We start from the raw sequence: 21,294 nt of genomic DNA, 5'->3' as shown, positions 1-21,294 counted from the left end.
GCTGTGCAGGTGGGACCGCCAGCCCTTCGGGTGCTGGATGGGACAGGGCCGTGTCACCTCTCCACACCTGTGCCTTTGGTGGTGTGAGACATGGCAGCGTGGCACTTCTCATTCGCGTCTGCTCTGGAGGGCCTGTGGGTGTCTCAGGATTGGCCCCTCCTGAAGTCCCACAAGCCCTAACCTGGCCTCCCCCTGCTCACTATGCCAGCCCCACCGGCACGCCCCACACCTGGCCAGCTGCCTTCCACAGAGTTCTGCTCCTGTGGCCCTCGTGTGCAGGGCGTGGCACTCTCTTTCCCTGTGACAGACACAGGTAGGCCAGAAGCCCAGAGAGGCTGAGGTGGGCCTGAGCCCCAGCCAGCTCTGCTCCTGGGCAGAAAGTCCACGCAGAGAGGATTAAAATCCCAAAGTGTGTTAGAGGTCCTGAGGTTGTCAGCACGCCCATGGCAGAGCAGGTGATTATCTGGGAGGACGGGACCCGTCAACTTGACTTTCACCCCTTGTGAGTTCTTCCTGTGTGAGATGATGTTCTGTACTGAGTAACCGGTCACATGGCAGCAGACACAACAGCCAGATGACATCCGGGCCGTGGGGCAGCAGAAACGGCTGGTCTAGAGGCAACCGGGTTGGAAGGTCGCTCCCCTCAGGAGGACGGGGCGTCTCGTGTCAAGGCCAGCTGGCCCAACTCCCACGCAGGCTGCTTGGCAGAGGACGGCTGGACGGTGCTGATGCCTTGGCAACTCCGCGAGGGAAGGGCCTTGCAAAATGCTGATGGGGAAGGCTGGGGGTGCCGCAGGTTCCTCCCAGGCAGACCCCCCGCCAGGAAAATGACAGACACTCCGCTGCAAACGTGGACGTGGCTCATGGCCTCTGGGGGGAGGTTGGGCTGTCCACAGCATTATTACAAGAACGAAAGGGAAGAGGAGAACGTCGTGACCCTGCTGGGTGGGGTTCCAGGGCGGAAGCGAGCCCATCCTCGGCTGCCAGGTGAGACCAAGGGGTGAGGAACAGGCCAGAACTCTCGCAGGCAACGTGCAAGGGCCGATGCGCCTGGTTGGTGCCTGGGACCATGCTTGTTGGGCCACAGTGACGTGAAACTGTGGGTGTTCCTGCATGTGCTTGGTGTCACCCTCACTTGCTCCTCCTCGAGGGCCTTTAGAAAAGGGACTTTTCCAGGCACAGAGACTGGATGCCAAGGTTCTCTGCCCAGGCTGCTGCTCGCCACGTTTTTCCTCAGCTACGTCCTGTTTGTGTCCACTCCCAAGTGTCCTGAGGGGCGCTCCCATCTGGGGGACATGGGACCCACCTTCCTCCCCCGACTCGGGAGTAGACTGAGGAAAGAAAAGGTCTCACAGACCCTCGACCGTCTTGTCACATTGTCTCAGTCACGATCTTACAGGGGCCAGGGAGGAAGAGGGTGGTTGCCAGGCTGAGTTTGGGGGTTAACTGGAACCCACCCATCGGCTTGCTTCTGGCTCCACACCCCACTGTGGGGGCGGGTGGGGTCATTCTCCTGTGGGGTCAAGTTGCGGCTCTGCCGGTTGCTCACTGCCCGCTCGGGTTTCTCTTGGTTTGTGAGATGAGTAGCACGCATCGGGGCCACGTACGTGTAGCCGGCGGTGACTGTCACCACATCCGAGGGAGCACGTTTGGTTTGTGCATGACTTTCCAGTGAGATACTTTCCTGACTCGGGCCAGGTGTGGCTACTTGAACTCCAACACTCTCTGAACCTTCTGCAAACTAGACATGCCTCTGCTCACCTGGGGCAAAGCCTTGGGGTGGGTTGGTGGGTGGGGTGGGGGGGGGGGGAAGCCTGTCACCCTTGCCAGGATCCACACCGCCCCACACACAACCCCTGGGAACAGGCTGTGGCGTCTACGCCGCTCCAGCCCCTCAGGATGGTAACGGGCAAGTCCCAGCAGAGTGCAGCAGACGAGGGGGGAGACGCAGACACACAGCTGACGGAGGGACGGACGGACAGACGGATAACACGCAGCAGTCCTGAGTGTGTGCTGAGGAGGACAGCATTCCCACGGGCCCCGGCTCTGAGACAACGTCAGGCCGGCGAGCGGATCAGTCCTGGTTTGCGGAAGGACTAGGTGCTGGGCGAGGAAAGCGGCCTCAAGGCCTGGGTGTGAGGCTGGGCCAGTGTGGAGGGGGGCCTGCTTCTGAGCTCTCGGGGCAGCCTTGGGGTGTCTGCTCTTCAGGGGAGAGGTGCCCCGACCGCTCACCCGTTTCCTGGACTGCTTAAAGCTTCAGAGGCGGGCAAGGGGCAGGCAGAGCCCCCAGTCTCACCCCGACCATGGGCAAGCAAAGCAGGGGAACCCCCAAGCACACACCAAGTGACTGGCTGCCTGACCCCGACAGCAAGAGCAGCTAAGCTCCTGAGGTCCCTGTGCCTGAGGACGACATGTGTCCCTGGGCCAGCTGCCCTGCTTGGCTCCGGAATGGCCGTCCCTGGGGGGTCAGAGCCTCCCTTACGCTTGCCCATCCAGGCGTGTGCTGTCTAGGCCTACCTCTGCCAGTGTCCCTTGGGGCTCCCAGCTGACTGTGTGAGGGGAAGCCTGTTCTCGGGGGTCCCAGCTGTGTGTGTGTGTGTGTGTGTGTGTGTGTGTGTGTTCCTTGGGGCTCCTGGCAGAGAGAAAGAGAAGGAGGGAGGGAGGAGGGAGGGAGGGAGGGAGGGAGGGAGAGAGAGAGAGAGAGAGACTATTCCTCTATTCCTCAGGGGTCCTCCTTGGGGCTCCCAGCTGACTGCGTGTGTGTGTGAGTGTGTGTGTGTGTGTGTGTGTGTGTGTGTGAGTGTGTGTGTGTGTGTGGAAGGCTGTCCTCCAGAGCAGCAAATACTCACTGTGGATGGTACCTGCTAGCGCGTTAATATTGTTCAGCCCGACCGTGGCGCCCGCCAGACCCTGCAGGGTCCCGAGGGAGGTCAGAGAGTTCATGGCCGCACCAGCTGTGGAGTTGGGGGTCGATGCTGCCACTGGAAAACAGATGAGGGGAGGCGCGTGAGGGCGGAGTGCTGTGTGTGGTGGCCGGGGAGCAGCCTCTGGACCCCGACCCCGACCCCCAGGCCTCTGAGCCGCCTCCTTGGCCAGGCTGGAAAATTCCAGACCCAAAGGAGGCCGGGATGGGACAGCGAGATGGCCACGTGGCTTCCGTATGGTGTCTTCTCCACACCAGACGTTCCCCAGTGGGCAAACACCCCCTCCAGGGTATTGCCAGGACCCCGGTGGGGTGGAAGTGGGTGGGAGGGAAGCGTGTGGGTGCCAAGTCTCCCGTCCTTTTGGCGCACCCGCTGCTCCTGTGGCCTCCCTGGGCACATGTGCCCTCAGGTCCTGGGGGCACCCAAGCACCACATCATATTATGCTTTTAACATATTTTCCATTTTTACAGCAAAGTAGGGTGGGATGGTGCAGACAGGGCTCACAGAGATACTTGCAGTCAGGCCATGGCGGCCCTGTGGCGGCAGGTGGTATCTGTAACTGAGTGGAGGTGACGCCAGATCAGCATCGGGGGGAAAAGAATTAGGAATCCAGCTTGGAGCTGGGCTGCTGCCGCCCAGGAGCGAGATGGACACAGCTGCGCCTGCCTGCCCACCAGCAGACTTGGGCGGCTTCCTTCTTGCTTCTTCCTCGGCTGGGACCCCAGGACTCCGTGTGGCTCAGGCCCCAGCCCCCTAGGGTACGCCTAGCCAGGCTGGTGCTCTCCTGTACCCGAGGGAATTCTTCAGGCTCTAAGAAAGCACCCCCCCTGCACCCCCTCCCCCCCGAACCCACACAGGTAACTGTGTGGCTCCTGTAAAAGACAGTTGATGCATTCCCTACATCCCTTAGCTGGCCTACAAACCAGCAGCCTAGAGACCGCTGGAACAAAGCAGGGGGGCTGCCCAACTCCCGCTCAAACGAAGCCCCAGCAGCTGTGCCTCCTGCTGGACTGCCCAGTCGATGGCCCAACCAAGTATTACGGATTTTCTGGAGCACCATCTCCCCAACGCTGACAGCCAGCGGGAGCACGCCAGATCCCATGGGATGTAATGGAGTAGCCAACAAATCTCAGCCAACAAGAACACCAACGCAGAAGCCTGGCCTGTAGCAGCACCTCAGCAAACCCTCAGACAAGGACTTCCTGTCCCTGGAGAGACACGCCAACCCTCACCAATCTTCTCTACGGAAACAGTTTTTGATTGTCCCATTAGCTACTTAGTAGTGACAAACAATATCAGATAGATTCTTGTGGGCCTGCTATGGAGACAGGCTGGGGGGGTGCGTGGCTGGGAAAATGGGGACAGTGGTGGAAGGAAGGAGACGGGGGTGGTGGGATTGCGGTTGGAATACTGAATGACTGGAACAAATCATCACGAACAATTTGTATACCACAGTGTTAAAGTGGGGGGTGAAAAATAAGCCACCCACCCCCCCTGGATTCAGCTGTATGGAGGGCCTACAGAGAAGGGGTAGATTTGGGGCAGGGAGTGTGCCTGGCATGCGGCTAGCCTGGTTCCAGCCCCAGCACCCTCACCCCCAGGGCTCCTGGTGTGGGCCTCGTGGCCCCAGTGTGGCCTGGCCTATCCAAGCACTGAACCCTCCGGCCTGCTGGACAAGCATCACTGGGAGTGGCCCCAGGCCCCTGGAACACAACTGGGGAGACCCCAAAAGATGGTGTTGAATTCTTACAAATAATCGACATAAAGGCCAGTCTCAGCCCAGAGCTTCAAAGTGGAGGAGAGAGAGAAAGAATCCAATGCCACCAATTGTGTACTCACACACTGTGGTCTCCCAGCACACAGGGCACTGAGGGTCTCTGCCTTCCTAGCCCTCCAATCCGCCCAGTCCCCATCATCATTCTCAAGCTGTTCACCAAAGGGCCCTCTCTGGGGCAGGAGGGGTCTCCGTGGCGGGAGGCCCCTAGTGCAGAGGCGGGCGGGTGCCGCCTGCACAGTCTCTGCTATTTCCCGCTGGGGGTGGCCATGGGTCTCAATGATGCTTCACTGACAGGTGAACTCATTCAAGTTGGCAGCTCCTGCTCTACGGGGGTCCCTGAGCAGCATGGCTGGCCTCTGAAGTGGATGGCATGAGCGTTGAGACGTGCCAGAAAGGTGTGTGTATGTGTGGTGGGGGGGAACCTTGGCACAGGATTCAGTCATGGACAAGCCTCCAAGGAGTCTGGCTTCCTCTCCTGGCTGAGATGCTCCCATGGGATTCCCCCCCACCCCAATACCTCCCATGTTCTTCCAGAACCTTCTAGCACTGCGGGCCCAGGGCCCTTAGCAGGGCGGGGGCCCTCAGCCCAGTGGATGAGGCCCTCACGGAAGGTGGCGCATCTGAAGGATGAGCTGTAGATGCTTCCTTGCATGGTCCTGCTCCTTCTAAGCACACAACTGGGGAGAACTCTGAGGGAATATTCTAGAAGGTAGGTGGTGCAGGGAGCCCATGAAGGTGATCGGACTGCCTTGACCCCTGCCTCTGCATGCCTACGGCACCCTTCCTCTCCCCAGGAGCCCGCTCGCTTGCCGACGCCCCCCAGCCTTTGAGAGTGCGGCCTCAGGCTCCACGGAGCATGGTGCCAAGAGCAGAGGGACCAGGCTGCCCGCTCATGAGTGCGACCTTCCCTACCCAGAACCCCAGCCAGCCCTGGGCTCTGCAGAGGCTCGTGGTCACAGGCTGAAAAACAAACAAAAAACTCACACACAAAAAAACAAAAACCCTGGCGATTTCTCAAGAGTGAGGACATCGGAGTGGAAAGTTCCCCGAGCAGAGGCACCCCTGCTTCTTAAGATCTGGTGGTGGGGTAGAGCCCCCAGCACCCTGTGCTATGGCCGCCGTGTCCAGTTTATAGCTGCTCGGGGGCCTAAATGTTTCTTGGAAATACTTCTACGCCCAGAGCCAAGGGCCTCCACACAAAAACTCCTGGGCCTCAGGGCAAGGCACGGTGGTTTTCCACCCTGGCAGACCCGTGGACACGGGGAGTGCCCGGTGAGGCCCTGGTGCCCTGGGTCATGACCTGGGGTGGCAGCACCCCGAGTGGCTGTGTGGGCCACAGCTCTAAGCTGACCTCATGTTGCAGAGGGGTTGGTGGCAGGGGGGCCGCATGGTGCAGTGGTGGCACTTGGTCACTAGCACGTGGCATTCCAGGGCTGGAGGGTCCTTCACGCCAACCGCGCGGAAGGAGAGCTTGTATCTGAAAGCGATTCGGCAGTGACACCTGAACAGGCCATCCCAGAAGCCACCCACCCTCCTGAGAACCCTCATGGGCCCGAGAATCGGCCTTGTCTCTAAGGGGAAAGTGATTCCCATGTGGACGTCCAGGGTAAGGGCCGGCACTAGTGTCTGCAAGACCCTGAGGATCAGGGTGATCAGTGCAGAAAGTCCCCGAGGGCTCTGTCCTCCACACACGACTCCCCTTTGCCTCGGAACCCGGGAGATGCCCCCAGAGCAGCTCAGAGCCAAGTCCTGCCCTCTCTGCTACCCCCATCCACCCCACCTGCTCCCAATGGGAATCTGCTCTGTCACTGCATCAATCCAATGATGGCAGCAGTGGGAGAAAGAAGCTCCCTTCCCCACCCCCACTCACTCACAGCATCCTATGGGAGCAGACAAGAGGATGCTGGCAGAAGGGCCTTAAAGGCAGAAGTTTTGTTTCTACGTCAGGGCTAAACAAATGATCTACTGTCATACTTTAGTAAAGTCATGCTTTTAATAGTTTTATTTTTAAATTAAAAAATTTTTTTTGGGGGGGCACACCAGGTGATGCTCAGGGGCTACTTCTAACACGATGCTCTGGGGACTGTGTGGGACCCAGTGGAGACCAGGGCTTGGGCTGTGGTCTGCACATCTCCACCATCCCCCGGACCCTTCATGCTGCTTATGGAAACAGCCTTTTTTGGGGTGCTGGGCTGCAACCCAGGACTCCCCTGTGCAGGCGGGTGCTCTGTGCCAGGGAGGGCTTTTTACTTATTTTATTATTTTTTTTTAGGCTGGAGCGATAGCACAGCGGGTAGGGCGTTCGCCTTACAAGCGGCCAACATGGCCGACCCGAGTTCGATTCCTCCACCCCTCTCGGAGAGCCCGGCAAGCTACTGAGAGTATTTGATATGCCAGACACAGTAACAACAAAGTCTCCAATGGAGATGTTACTGGGCCCGCTCGAGCAAATCGACGATCAACGGGAGGGCCTTTACCTTTACCTTACCTATTATTTTTTTTTAATTGAATCATCGTGGGATGCAGAGTTACAAGGCTGTTCATGATCAGGTTTCAGTCACATAGTGTCCCAACACCTGTCTTTTCACCAGTGCACATTTCCCATCACCAATGTGCCCAGTTTCCCTCCTGCCACCCCCCCCCGACTGTCTTTATAGCAGACACTTTTCTTCTCTCTCTCTTTCTCTCTCCCCCCCATCCCCCATCTCTCTCCCTCTCATTTTGGGCACTATGGTTTGCATACAGATACTGAGAGGTTATCATGCTCCCTCACCCACTTTCAGCACGCAGTTCCTATCCAGAGTGATCATTTCCAACTACCTCTGTCATGGGGGTCCCTTCTCTATCCCAGCTCTCCTCTCCCCAGCACCTGAGGCAGGCTTCTGGCCAGGGACCAGCCCTCCTGGCCCTCGTTCTTACTGTTAGGGAGGACTGTTTTAATACACCAGGAATATTAGGGTGTCAGTGACACCAGGACAGACGCTTTTCGTCACCTTCCGTGTTAACTGAGGTGTTTCATTTCTGCTAACCAAAGGCCCAAGGACATGGCGGATACTTGGTAAATATTTGTCGAAGGAATGAAAAAGCGTCCAAGGGAATTAGAGTCACTCCAGTGACAATTTACAGAACACTCGCTGCGTCTGGCTCCTTTAGCACTGATAACAGCGGACACTGCAGCGTGGGCTCAGGGTGGACACACGGCAGAAATGCACATGGAGGAGCAGAGAACTGACGTCGGCCGCGGCAGCAAGGGTGCACCAGGCCGCCTGATGGCCCCAAATACCATATTCCACTGCACACTCGTTGCAGATTTGGTACCAATTATTTTTTGCAAAAAAGAAGTGGGGGAGGGGCTAGAGCAATAGCTCTGTGGGGAGGGCGTTTGCCTTTCACAATAACCGACCTGGGTTCTCTCCCCGGTATCCCATATGGTCCCCCGAGTATTGCCAGGAGCGATTCCTGAGTGCAGAGCCAGGAGGAACCCCTGAGCATTGCCAGCTGTGACCCTAAAAGTAAAAAAATGTGGGGTGGGACTACTGTTATGTGCTTTTTAAAAACTCATGCTGGTTTGGGTTCAAGAGGGAGAGGCGGAATGCCCGGAACACGGGCTGAGCTGTGACGTGTGGCCGTCGGGCAGCTCACAGGGGCTCAGAGTGACCCTGGGGGTGGTTCTTTCTGGGGACGAACAGAAGGTGGGTGTGAGGGCCCCAAGTGGGCCAGGGAGCTGCCAGGGCTGTGGGCTGTCTGCTGGGTCAGGAGCATGGTGGGGCTTGGGGAGGGGGAGGGGCCCCCCACTGCAGAGAAGCCCTGGGCAGGCTGAGAGGGAGCCACAGGGAGCTTCTGGCCCAGCCCCGACAGAGGCTGCACACATGGCCACGGCCAAGGATAGGGCTGGGTGGGGGTGCATAGCTGGGGAGGGGCCCCCAGGAGGTTCTGGGCACCCCCATCTCCAGGGGGTGGTCTACCTCCTCGGAGACTCAGTGTCCCGCCATGAGACCGGGCTATGGGTCACAAAGTCCTCAGATCCAGGTGACACTTCTCACACCAATGGGGGACCGGCCAGCAGCACCGTGTGGCGCCCAAGAGATGGGCAGTGGGTCACTCTGCAGCATCCAACAAGCCCAAGGCCTGGTCTCACCTCAGGCTCCTCCCCAGGTGGAGGTCACGGAAGATGGAGTGAGGGCAGAAGGCTTCTGAATGTGACTGACCAGATGCCCCAGGAGGCGCTTGGCCCAAGAAATTCTTGGGCGCTGAAGGGCGGAGAGTGGGCCAGTGGGGGAAGGCCTGGCTGGAAGAGACATTGTCTGTCTCTCTCGCACACCACAGCCAAGGCACCCGAGCCTTGGGGGTGGTAAGAGGGGGGCTTAGACACCTATCTATTTCCAGGTGGTGCTTTGCTCCCCAAATTTACATCTACCTTCCAGCAGTGGTTGAGTCAACAGAACCACAGGAAACACCTCAGGGGCTGGAGCAGCAAGCACCGCAGGGAGGGCGTTGTTGGGTTCCATCCCCGGCATCCATGTGTCCCCTGAGCACTGCCAGGAGTCACTCCCGAGTGCAGAGCCAGGAGGAACCCCTGAGCATTGCCGGGTGTGTCCCCAAACAATCAAACAAGCTAAAACCAAAAAGCACATGACAGGCTCCGGGGAAGTGGCTACAACAGCTCACAGGCAGTTTCCCGGGCTCAGGACCGAAATGGCTCCAGGCCTCTTAAGCAGGTTCGAAACTGGGTGAGGAGAAATGACCCAAGAATTAATGAACTAAACAGGAGTCTGAAGTAAACAAAGGGAAAATTATCATTTCAAAACAAAAGACAAGAAACACAATTAAATTAGGCTTCAAAAGACCCAGGAGAAAAGCCATAAAAGGCATAATATGCATTTACCTGGTTCTTTATTCTTTCATGATTTAATTTCTAATTTTATTCACTACCATCCGATAATTGCACGAAACACTTATTCTAACCATGGGCAATTTAAACTATTTTAATTTTTATTTCAAGGCCACGAGACAAAGGGCCCTATTTATTACCTGAGGGGATTTTTTTTAAACAAAAATTAAAGCTTAATCTTTCATGTTTTAAAGCATAGGCGGTTAAAAACCATTTATGATAAGGCTGTTGGGGAGCTGGCTGCCGGGGAGGTGGCACTGAAACGGTTTGGGGGGTGGAGCGGGTGCCCGCTCCTTTCTGGATGGACCTAGCAGGAGGACCCAACTACTGATGGGCTGACCTCTCACCCCACAGCCGAGCCTGAGGGACTCAGATGGACGCAGACACCAACATCATCACAGTCAAGAACAAATCCTGGTGTTGTCCCCACCACTGCCTCAGGAGTGATGTCAAATCTCACCATTGTTTACAAGGACAGGGAAGTGACTGTCCTGAGGCCCCGGGCGGAGCTAGCCATTGAGGCTGCTGGCCACCAGGTCCATCTTTGTGTTGTCTCCTGAGGTGGCCTGGATGCCCCGTCAAGGTCAGCACCCGCTGGAGGCCCCAGGGACACCACTTGGGCAGGTGAGCGACAGGCCAGGCAGGAGGGTCTGGGAGCCCCTGTCGCGCCCCTGGCTTATGTCTGTTCCTACACTGACCATCCGCAAGGGACAAGGCACCTGGTAGAACAGCAGCAAAGGTCCAGAGAGGAACCACGCTGCCCAGGGACCGAGGGTCCAGCTGGGACAGCGTCCCTTACACCTGGGAAAGGCCTGGACAGGCCATCCCCATGGGTCACCGCAGAAACCCGTGCCAAGTCTGAGGGATTGGGAGGTCTGACAGGCGAGCCCTTGGCCGTCTCCTCTGCCCACAGCTGGCCCTGTGGGGTGTCTCACCTGGGATCCACAACAGCTGACCTTCACTCAGATAAAGTCAACACTGCTTCCTCCCCAACCAAGAGCCTTTCCTCTTCCCATCCTGGCAGACAAAGGAATGCGCCCCTTCCTCCCTGAGCGAAACAGAGTGAAAAAACGCAGGTCCAATCCGTGGTACAGCTCTAGTGTAATTCTGTCTCAGCCCTCACGGGGGAGACGGAAGTTCTCACTAAAGGAAGTATTTTCCATGCCAACTTTAAACACGACCGCGAGAGGGGGCCAAGCTGCAGCCTGCCTGAGGTGAGCATCATTTTCACTAAGGGGGCGTTGGGGCCAGCGAAGGGCCCTGAGGTGTGGGCCAGTACTCACGGGATGAGACCCTCAAAAAACACTTCTGCAGATGTTCTGAGAATTGAGTGGACGTGCTGGAGGGCAGTGGCCACTGAGTGGCCCAATCTGCAGGCTCTCGTGGCCCTCAACCAGATTATGCTCTGAGAGACAAACTCAGGAACGGGCCTCCAGAGCACAGCCTGGGCCGGAGGGGACCCCTGCCGCACCCCCGTGCCTTTAGCCCAGGATTTGGGTGCAGCCGAGAGGCCGTGGGCTGTGCAAGTCAGAGTGGGCTGGGAGATAGTCCAGAGGCACAGGCTGGGGAGGGAGGGGCCGCTCACATGCAGGTCTTGGGAATTCAGGGATGAAAAGCCAGGAAAACATCCACAGCAACAATCCTGTCTCCAGGCAACTGCATCTGGTTGGCTCTCGGAAAGGAAAGCGGCATTCACTGCTGAATAAGGCCACGCGCTGAGAGGGAAAGGCCTGCAACCCTGAGCGGGACCAGCCACGCGCCCTCTCCTTTTGACCAGGACCAGACACGTGCCCTCTTCTCCTGACTGGGGACCAGCCACACGCCCTCCTCCTGACCGGGGATGGCCACGTGCCCTCTGCTCCTGACCGGGACCAGCCACGCGCCCTCTCCTCCTGACCAGGACCAGCCACGCGCCCTCTCCTCCTGACCAGGACCAGACACGTGCCCTCTTCTCCTGACTGGGGACCAGCCACACGCCCTCCTCCTGACCGGGGATGGCCACATGCCTTCTGCTCCTGACTGGGACCAGCCACGCGCCCTCTCCTCCTGACCAGGACCAGCCACGCGCCCTCTCCTCCTGACCAGGACCAGCCACGCGCCCTCTCCTCCTGACCAGGACCAGCCACGCGCCCTCTCCTCCTGACCAGGACCAGCCACGCGCCCTCTCCTCCTGACCAGGACCAGCCACGCGCCTTCTCCTCCTGTCCGGGACCAGCCATGCACCTTCTTCTCCTGACCGGGACCAGCCACGTGCTCTCTCCTCCTAACCGGGGACCAGCACACATCCTCTCCTCCTGACTGTGGGTTCAGCCCGAGCCAGGGAGGGGAGCCTGTGAGCAAGCTGACAGGGGCTGTGAGACTTACCTGAACAGTCTTAAATGGCTCCAAAAGACGCAGGGGAAGGAAGGGAGATGTCTCCCCAGAGATGCCCTGTGGGGCAGGCAGACTGCAGGAGCCCCATTCCCGCCCCTCGGAGGAGCAGTGCTCCCTCTGGCAGGGAGCACAGACACACATTTGGGTGCTCCCATGGTGGGGGGAAGCGCGGTGCCCCCTTACCCGGACTGGTGAGGGCCCCCAGGGCGCTGCTCGTGGTGGACAGGGGGTTGGCGTTGGTAGTGGTAGCTGAGCTCTGGGCCGCGGCTGCGGCTGCCGCCAGTGTGGCCAGGTTCTGGAGCTGCAGCGCGTTCATACCTGTGGAAGGAGGGGGGGCAGGGCATGAGGGCGCGCCCTGGGGCTGCCCTCGGGAGGAGGGGCCGTGCCAGGCTGGTCCTGAGCCCCAGCGCACGCACTCGGATCCCAGGGGCTCTGGCTCTGCATGCCCCGTGGGGCCATGGGTGCTTCCGAGCCACGCACCCACCTCCTGCAGCACACCTCACGGTCACTCAGAGACAAGCAAGGCGGCCAGCTACAGTGCCCAGCCTTATGAGGGGACCCCCCAACATAGGGCATGGTCTGACGGACCCTGAAAACGTCCTTCTGGGCCCTGTTGTTTGGTCCAGAGCTCAAAGGCTGGATTGGGGCTGGAGTGGGCCGGTGGCACACACCGTCCCCGGTGCCTGCCCTGTTCCTGCCCTCCCAGGTACCCACCTGCCCGGTGCCCACTGCAGGACTGCATGCCAATCAGGCCTGCCACAAACTGACAGATGGGTATTAGAGCCTTTGCAAGGCCCAGGACACATCTGCAGGGGGCTCGGGAGGACTAAGGTCTGGCAGGGAGAGTCCCCCTGCTCACATCTCAGCTCAAGGGGCAGAGTCCCAGACTGCCTGAGCTCTGTAGGCTCCGCCCATTTTCCCCAAGAGCCCCCAAACCCCAGCTCTCTCCAGAGGAGGGCAGACTGCCTACTGACCCCTCGCACCCAGGGCCAAGGCCCAGGGCCTGGAGGTGCCCCGGGCTGTACACAAGTTTCCTGACAGTCGCAGGGGCACCGAAGTAGAGACAGCCAGGGCGTGAGTGGGAGGAATCAGGGAGATGGGGATCAGTTTCCCCACCTCACCCAGGGCCAGCAAAGCCCTTCTCCAAAGGAGGGAGGTGGGCCCTGCTCTGATGCGCAGGAGGTCTGCTGTGAAGTTATGATTTTAGAAAAATTATTTATAAGGAGAAGGGCATGAAAATTTAATTTAATGTTCACCTTAGGTAATTTTGTGTCTTATTGTTCATAGCAATTACCATAAATCTGCATATCAATAAGCGAGAACAGATGTCAGTTCTTACGGGCACTTGCCAATCAGGTCTGCTGGAAGTGACAGATGGGCGGTGAGACAACTCTCCTCACAGGCCTATTAACGCATCCTGGGACACTCCAGAAGACTCGTGGGGGCGGCAGGGGGGGGTGTCCCCCTGTTCACTTCACGGCTCAGGGCGGGCAGTTTTGGCCTTTCCTCCTAGCTTTGCCCTGGGCACATCCTGCTTGGGACGGTCTCCATGCCGTGTCCACGCGACTCAGCACCGGGAGTCGGTCTCTGTCTTCTGCTGGCTTCTGTCCTCTGCCACCAGAGACCTAGTGGGGTCCCTGCCAGGTGCAGGAGTAACCACAGCAGCTCCCCAGGCGGGGACCAGAGGCCAAAGGCACTGTGGCTCGGAGGGTCCGTTCCCGCACCCAGCCAGGCAGCGTAGCCAGACGGAGGTGGGGCAGCTCGAATGTGCGGGTTCTCAGCTCCTTCCTGAAGGGTCCTGGGCTCTCTTTGCATGTGCAGAGGCCTCCTGGTGAGTGTGCCCGGATAGCCCAGCCCTGCCATGTGGGCAGCCTGCTGGGTACTGGGGGTCAGTACCCTCCTCCTGCGTCCCCAGCTCATCTCTGGGTCCAGGTCTCCCCCAGGAGGTCTAGGCCTTTCCTTGTTCCATTTTCCTGGCCACATGTGACCTGCATGAGCTGTGCCATGATTTTTGGGTGTTCTCTTCTGATGTGGAACTGCAAAATTCGCTGCTCCCAATTCCCCCTTCTTCAGGGGGAAAATCCACATGCTGGCCATAGTCACACCCCAAGGTCTGAGAAGCCTTAAACTCTGGGAGCAAAGGATGCAGCTGAGAAAGTGCTGGTCCGTCCGTCCTTCTTTTTTTCCTTCCTTCCTTCCTTCCTTCCTTCCTTCCTTCCTTCCTTCCTTGCTTCCTTCCTTCCTCTCTCTCTCCCTTTATTTATATATATTTTAAAAAACACCCAGCAGTTTTTAAAGGGGGGAAATAAAGGCACTGGCTTCAAGGACAATGAAATACACCTGCGGAAGCCTTCAGATTATAGGAATTTTGATCCTAATCCATTTTCTGCTTTATAATCCCTTGTGAAGGAAATGTTCCCTTTCTATAGCATTCATGAGACACCATTGAAGCTGAGTAGGAAAGGGAAATGGAGTTTTCGGTGGTGGGGCATGAGTGTCGCTCTGGACCTGCTGCTCCAACTGCTCCCCCATCATTTCACATTTCTGCTTCCTCTCGTGGGCTTTATCTGCATGTCCTTCACCCAGGCCAGGCCGGCGGCAGAGCTGGGTCCCACAGGGCAGACGCCGGTGCTACGTGAGGGCCGCTGTGTCCACAGTGAGGTGAGAGCACAGCATCTGAAGTGACCTTCCCCACATGGGCAGATCCACGAGAGCTCCTGAGGTAACACCCTCGTGGGCCACACTGGGCCATGCTCCCCTAACTCAGAGACCAGGCATCACCAGGCGCTGGGCTGATGCCACGGAGGGACGCCCATGGCACAGGCACGTGGGCCTTCGTGGTCTACACCTCCTGCCCGGGGAGTATCACCCACACGTGATACTGGCTTGCTTAGCCCCCGACCTCCCAGCAGCTCCGGGCTGAGGGTGGTGCAGAGGAAAGACGGTGAGGACAGTCTTCTGGGGCCTGCAGAGCCAGGGCGCCCTGCCCAGCGGGGTCCCTCGAGGCAGCCGTCACGGTAGCAGCCCAGCCCGCTCACTCTGAGGAACCGTGAGCACAACCAAGGTCCTGTTGGTCTGGTTTCCATCCTGGTGCCCCCCAGTTTTCACCTGAGGCCCCCTGGGCCAGTTTGGAGGACTGGGAGCCGCAGGCAGAGCCCTGCTCTGGGAGGAAGATCGCCAAGAACGAAAGCCACCAGAAAGTTCTGAGCACTTTAGACACGGGCTGGCACCTTTGGCCGTTGGAGCTTCCGTCTTCTTGAATCTGGTGTCTGTTTCTGGGGTGCTGGGGCCTGGCACACTGGGGCACATGTCCACTGCTAACTGCCCCCTGTGTTCCTTTGTATGTCCGACAGGCCTTGGTCTCAGGGTCCCCGAGACGCCCAGCATCAGTAGCTAGGAAGGCTCTGCTACAGCCTGGAGCACCGCGGCTTTTCCCTTGGCCAGGAGCTGCGGGGACCCTGACATGCAGGGCCAGCACCGTCTCTGTGATTCCCCGGGGCTTCCTCTGAGGAAAGTCCCTTGTCTGGGATGCAGGGGCGGGGGGGGGGGGGGGGCGACAGGAATTCTCAGCCCTAGTTTCAGCTACTTTGGGAAACCCCCGGGGTGGATTCAGCTCTCTGACAGACACAAACACCTGGCCAGGTGTGGGTGGCCATGCAGGGAGCTGCTCTCTGCTGTGTGCTCCCATTCTCCAGGCCCCTGAGGGAATCAGGACAGAGCATGCCGGCTGAGCCCAGAGCTACAGCCCAGGGCTGCTGGAGGGCCCCACCAACAAGAGCCCCTGAGCCCAGGAACCCTCACAGGACAAATGAGGGGTCAGTCACAGAACACACAAAGCGTTCGTGGAGCAACTCAGCTCTCTCTCCCCCCTCCCCATATACACTCAGATACACACTCAAACACTCAGATATACACTCAAACACTCTGATACAAACTCACACACTCAGATACACACCCATACACCCCCCCACAGATACGCAGTTACATACATTCATATACTCACTCACACTAATACACTCACACATTCATAAACACACTCATAAACTCATATACACATTCATACACTCAACTTTCATAACTCTCACAAATTCACACGCCCACACACTCATACACTCACACACTCACACTTTCCTGTACTCATACCCACACACTCGTACTCTTTCATACGCTCACACACGCATACACTCATACACATACTCACTTTCATATTCTCACACAATCATACATTGAGTCATCCTCACACACACTCATACATTCATGTACTTGCTTTCATACATCACGTGCTCAGACACTCACACACACACACTCACATTTATGTATTTGTACTCATAAACACTCTCACACTCATATGCTGTCACACACACTCTTATATTTATACATTTACACTCTCACACACACACACACACACACACACACACACACACACACACCCTCTCGTGGACACAAATCTGGGGGCTGAGTCTGAGGTGTTCCCTGATGACAGAAGACGGAACCCCAGTGCTGAACCTGCATGGGGTTTGGGTCCCTTCATGAAACCGGGCAGCCTGGGCTGAGCAAGCTGTGCTGGTTCTGATGCACCTGGATCTCTGCCCCCCTCCCCCTGCCCCATCCAGTGGCATCTGCAGTGAAGGGACACTCCCCACCCCTTGCTGGGCAGGGGGCACCAGGGCCCAGCTCAGTGTGGGGGGCACAGCAGGTACAAACCTGGCCCAGGAGCCTGTCCATGCAGGCCGCTCTGGGTGCCCCAGAACCAGCCCCACTGCCCCTCCCAGTCCTGCATTCTCTGGCCGGGGGCAGTGGAGAAGCCCCGGCTGGGTCCCCCGCCTGTGTCCTGCTTCAGCCTGCCTGGGTGGAGGGGGTCTCACTAGACATCCCCAAATCACTGAGAAGCCCCCTTTCCTTCCGCCTCAGAGCTTCGGACACCCGCACAGGAGCCCGAGGCTGCCCAGTGCTCCCAGGAGTAGCCAACCAGGGAGGACCCTCCTGGCAGCTGGCTCTCAAATTTCCACCCAGGACAGAGTGGGGTGGAGGGGGTCCTCACCATGCCCCTCGGCCTGGACCCCGGCGCGGTGGGCACGGGCACTTACCGGCCATCTGCTGAATGCCGCTGAAGGCGCCCAGGTTGCTGGACGAGGTGGCCTGCTGGAGGAGCTGCAAGGGAAGGTGAGAGCTGAGACCGGGCGGGAGCCTCTGTGAAGTCTGCCGGGGTAGAAGGTTCCAGACTCGGGCCGTAAATCCTTATTAATGTCTCATCTCCATTAGGAAGCAGACAGGGGGAAACCCAGTAACACTCCCGCCTTAAAACAATTAATCAATTGACGCTTTTTAACAGCCAGGTGTTAAATCTACTGAAGCCACGCAGCGTGACTAATACTCCCTCGTTGTATCTGGCGCCCGCCCGAACTCCCATCTCTTAGCCGTGGCTACCGGGCTTCCCTGCACCTCGTGGACTTGGCAGTCTGGGCCCACGCCTCCCCTCACCACCACAGCAACCACAGACACCCCCGTCCAGCCTGGCACGGTCGCCTGACCACGCTTCTAGCAGCAACCTGTGCCCAGATCCTGGCACCTGCACAGAATGCCAGGACCAAGTAGACGCTGTGGCTACTATAGACCCCGAGACACAACTGCCGTGTTTGCGCGCACTCCTGCAAACCACCCTGAGATCCCCCTGCTGTACACACCCACACCCCTGCAAACCTCCCTGAGATCCCCCTGCTGCACACACCCGCACCCCTGAAAACTCGCAGCTGGAGGCCAGGATGAGGACCTGTGCTTCCCTGGAGCTCTCCAGATGCTCCTCTGGCCAGCTGGGAGAAGGCAGGGCCAGGAGCCTCACGTGAGCTTGCATCCATGAGGCTGAGACAAATCCTTGATGAGGGCCTGGACCCCCAAAGCAGGGCTGCGGCCTGGGGGGAGTGGGTGCCGAGGCTCCCCGGCTGGTGGGCTAGCACCCAACTCAGGTGCTCCTTTTGGGTGTGCATTGTCTAGAGAAATGCTCCAGGAACTTGGGCAAACAGCGATGGTCTGAGCAGGCCAGTGGAAGGCCCAGGAGGGGGCAGAGGGCCAGTGAGATGCTGGAGGGGACACCAGGTCTCGGGCGCGGGAGGAAGCGGCTGGAGTGCTTGTCACAGAGCAAAGGCTTGGGGGGTCCCAAGGGTCTGAGCAAAGTCCAGTGTCTGGGTTTTGAAGCTTTGAAAACTGGGCAGGAGACCCACACCTCAGAGGACAGCTGAGGTGTCAGTGGCCACACGTGACTCTGTGCCCAGAGGCCACTTTGGACAGTCTTTGAGGACTGTGTGTGGTGCCAGGATTCAGCAAGTCCCCGCAGTCCTGCATGCAGGCAAGAGCCTTGCCTTACGCGGTCTTCTTCTAATGGAATGCTTTTATTAAAAAACAAAACTGGGCAGGAGTACCTGGGGTCTGTGGTGCCCAGGTCCCAAGGAGACCAACATGGCCACAGGATCATAGGTGGCATGGGGCCTGGGAAGGCCCTTCACACAGGGGGCACTGTCCGAAATCCTGGTCAGCAGCCATGTTTTAACACATGGACGCCGGCATTGTCGAGTGGGGGAAAAGGGTCCCAGCAGGCCAGTAGAAGGCCCAGGAGGGGGCAGAGGGCCAGCGAGATGCTGGAGGGGACACCAGGTCTTGGGCACAGGAGGAAGCGGACCCTTGGGTCTGCTTCAAGACCAAGCAGTGCCAGGGAGGATGAGATGGGGGTTCCCAGCCCTCAGGTGAGAGTCGCCTGCTTCACGGGGTCCACGCTTCTTACTTGGCTCCCAGGAGCAAGGGCCTGTGAGACTTTCCTGGGATTCCTGCAGGGGTAGGGGCTGAGCTCCCCGGGGATCCTGCAGGGGTGAGGGAGGGCTGAGCTCCTTGGGGATCTTGCAGGGGTGAAGGGGGGGCTGAGCTCCCCGAGGATCCTTCAGGAGGGGAGCTGGGCTCCCCGGGGATCCTGCAGTGGTGAATGGAGCTGAGCTCCCTGGGGATCCTGCAGGGGTGAGGGAGGCCGAGCTCCCTGGGATTCCTGCAGGGGTGAAGGGGGCTGAGTTCCTTAGGGATCCTGAAGGAGGGGGCTGAGTTCCCAGGGGTTCCTGTAGGGGTGAGGAGCTGAGATCCCCGGGATTTCTGCAGGGGTGAGGGGCTGAATTCCCCAGGATTCCTGCAGGGGTGAGGGGTGTGAGCTCCCCAGGGTTCCTGCAGGGGTGAAGGAGGTTGAACTCCTCAGGGATCTGCAGGAGGGGGACTGAGCTCCCTGGGGTTTCTGCAGGGGTGGGGGGTGGCTGAGCTCTCCTGGCTTCACCACTGCACCCTCAGAACAGCAATCAGCCACCCCGTGCCGCAGGGTATCACGCAGCCCCCCGAAACAAGCACTCTGGTCCAGGGGTGAGATCCTAGTGCTGAGGTGCCCCAGGAAGCTGGGACATCCCTGCCTGTCCAGAAGGCACTTTCGTCCCCACCCTGGGGGCACAGAGGAGACCCCGCGTGTCACACTCACCGCCAGGTACTGTGGGGTGAGGCCACCCAGGCCCGTCAGGTTCCCCCACGTGGCAGTGTTGAGCTGCTGCATCTGCTGGGCCAGCTGCTGCTGCAGGCGCCGCTGCTCCTTGTCCTTCTGGGTGTCAGCGAACTTGACCACGATGGGTGAGGAGCAGCCCTGCGGTCAGACACAGTGGGAAGCGGGGGGTTAGCTCCCGCTGTGGGGCTCGCCGTCCCCTTGGGGCACCCGCGCTCCCGGACTGGCTTTCCACCGGAGCCAGGTCTGTTTGTCTCTCTTCTTCTCGGGGCAGAACCGGCAAGAGCAAACTCCAGAGACTGTCCTGGGCGCTCTCGGGGCCGGGTGGCCAGGGGCGCCCGCTGCTGCCATCCGGTTATTAAACCGCCTCTCCTCCTGGCTTCCAGAGTCTTCCTTCCACCTGGCTGGGCCTTGGCAGGCCCCGTGCCCGAGTGGTGCTCCCGGGTGAGCTCAGGCTTCGCGTGTGCGGAAGGGCTGGCCTCTGTGGGGCTGCCTGTGTCCACTGTGGGCAGGGGCCCGGGAGGGGAGTGGGCGTTGGGCGCCTCCGGGAGCTCTGACGGGGTCAGAGGAGGGAGCGGGGCCGCTGCTGTAGGACTGCGGGTGGACGCCAGTGCTGTCCCGAGAGCCAGGCCCCGGAGCCACATGGTCTTCCTCCCGGGGTGGGGGGGCATCCACTCTCTCCAGCCCTTGAGGGTGGGGGCGACTCCTGCTGGCTTCTGGGCGCCCAAAGCTCCTGACTATTCTAGCAGCTGCTTCTCAGGAGGCCAGGAGGTGGGTGCAGAGCGGCCCCTGGGTTGGGGCGGGTGGGCCGTGCCTGAGCAGATGGCGGGCTTCAGGGCGATGAGGGCCTCGTTCCGGGGTGACACTGGGCAGAACCTGCTTCCTCTGTCCTGGCCTCCCTGCACGCAGGGCTGGCCCCACCTCCTGTCGCCGTGAAAGTCGTCACGTCTTTCTGAGGCAAAAAGCCATTCGACCCAAGTGGCGTCAAAAAACAAAATCCCCAAACCCAAAGCCCCTCCAGGAAACACGGCAGCTCTGCTCCAGGCCTACCCGGAGCCCCATTTCCTGCTCCGTGTGTGAGCCCGGGGTCACCCCCTGCTCTGGTTCAGCCTCAGGGGGAGGGGGGCTCCCTGTCTGTCAGTCTCAGGGCTTGAGCCTTCTTTGGCTGCTGGTTCTGCTCAGCCAGCAGCAGCCGCGACAGGAATCCTGGCCTGTCCATCGCGGGACAGCCTGGCTGACACCTAACCTGCACCAGCTGGGCTATGCAGTTTCTTCCTTAAGTACAGAAGGAAAAAAAAAAAAGCCCGCAGCAGTCAGAAACCAGGCCAATAACGACCCTGGTTAAAAGTGATGGCTTGAAACCAGTGGGAAGCGGGGTGCAGGAGTGTGGGCGGGTGGGGGGCAAACACAGGTCCTCTTAGGGCCTCTTTGACATGTCCATGTCCCCGTCCTCTGGAATTCAAGCTGTCAGGGACCCCAAGTGGCGTGAAGCCACAGCTGGGAGGTCACATTCGAGCTGGTTTGGAGAAAGGACAAACTTGAGTTTCCCCACTGCAAAGTCAGTAGTTTGACACGGGAACAGGAAAAGCAGGGGCCGAGGATGGGGTTCTCTGCCAAGCCTGGGGGCTGGCCAGGTTTGGGGTCTTAGGCAGGGCTGAGGGGGTTTGAGAATGCCTACGCTCTGTGTTTGCCTGCTTCTGGGGGGTACGGCCGCCCCCAGCTGCCCTCTGTGCTGAGGAACTCTGGGCAGTGAACTGGAACACAGACCCCAAGGGGCCACCCGGCGCTGCCCAGGTAGGAGTAGGGGGA

At 59.1% G+C, this 21,294-nt stretch overlaps 1 protein-coding gene across 15 annotated transcripts in view; it reads right to left on the bottom strand.

Annotated features, from left to right (window-relative positions):
- The window catches only part of CELF2 (CUGBP Elav-like family member 2), a 638,321-nt gene that overhangs the window by 9,791 nt on the left and 607,236 nt on the right, over positions 1–21,294 (bottom strand). For 9 of the 15 annotated variants that reach the window (XM_056114747.1, XM_056114742.1, XM_056114737.1 and 6 more), the window contains 4 exons: positions 19,468–19,626; positions 17,054–17,117; positions 12,150–12,284; positions 2,850–2,981 (listed from right to left, as the gene is read on the bottom strand). In XM_056114747.1, the coding sequence (XP_055970722.1) occupies positions 2,850–2,981; positions 12,150–12,284; positions 17,054–17,117; positions 19,468–19,626 (490 nt within the window). The remainder of the gene's footprint in view (positions 1–2,849; positions 2,982–12,149; positions 12,285–17,053; positions 17,118–19,467; positions 19,627–21,294) is intronic. The other 6 variants (XM_056114738.1, XM_056114741.1, XM_056114736.1 and 3 more) reach the window with 1 other exon arrangement.

This window comes from Sorex fumeus, unplaced genomic scaffold, assembly GCF_029834395.1.
Source record: "Sorex fumeus unplaced genomic scaffold, SorFum_2.1 ptg000026l, whole genome shotgun sequence".
Taxonomy (NCBI): Eukaryota; Metazoa; Chordata; class Mammalia; order Eulipotyphla; family Soricidae; genus Sorex; species Sorex fumeus.
The sequence above is the reverse complement of the archived record's forward strand: the minus strand, read 5'-3'. Positions and strand labels throughout refer to the sequence as shown.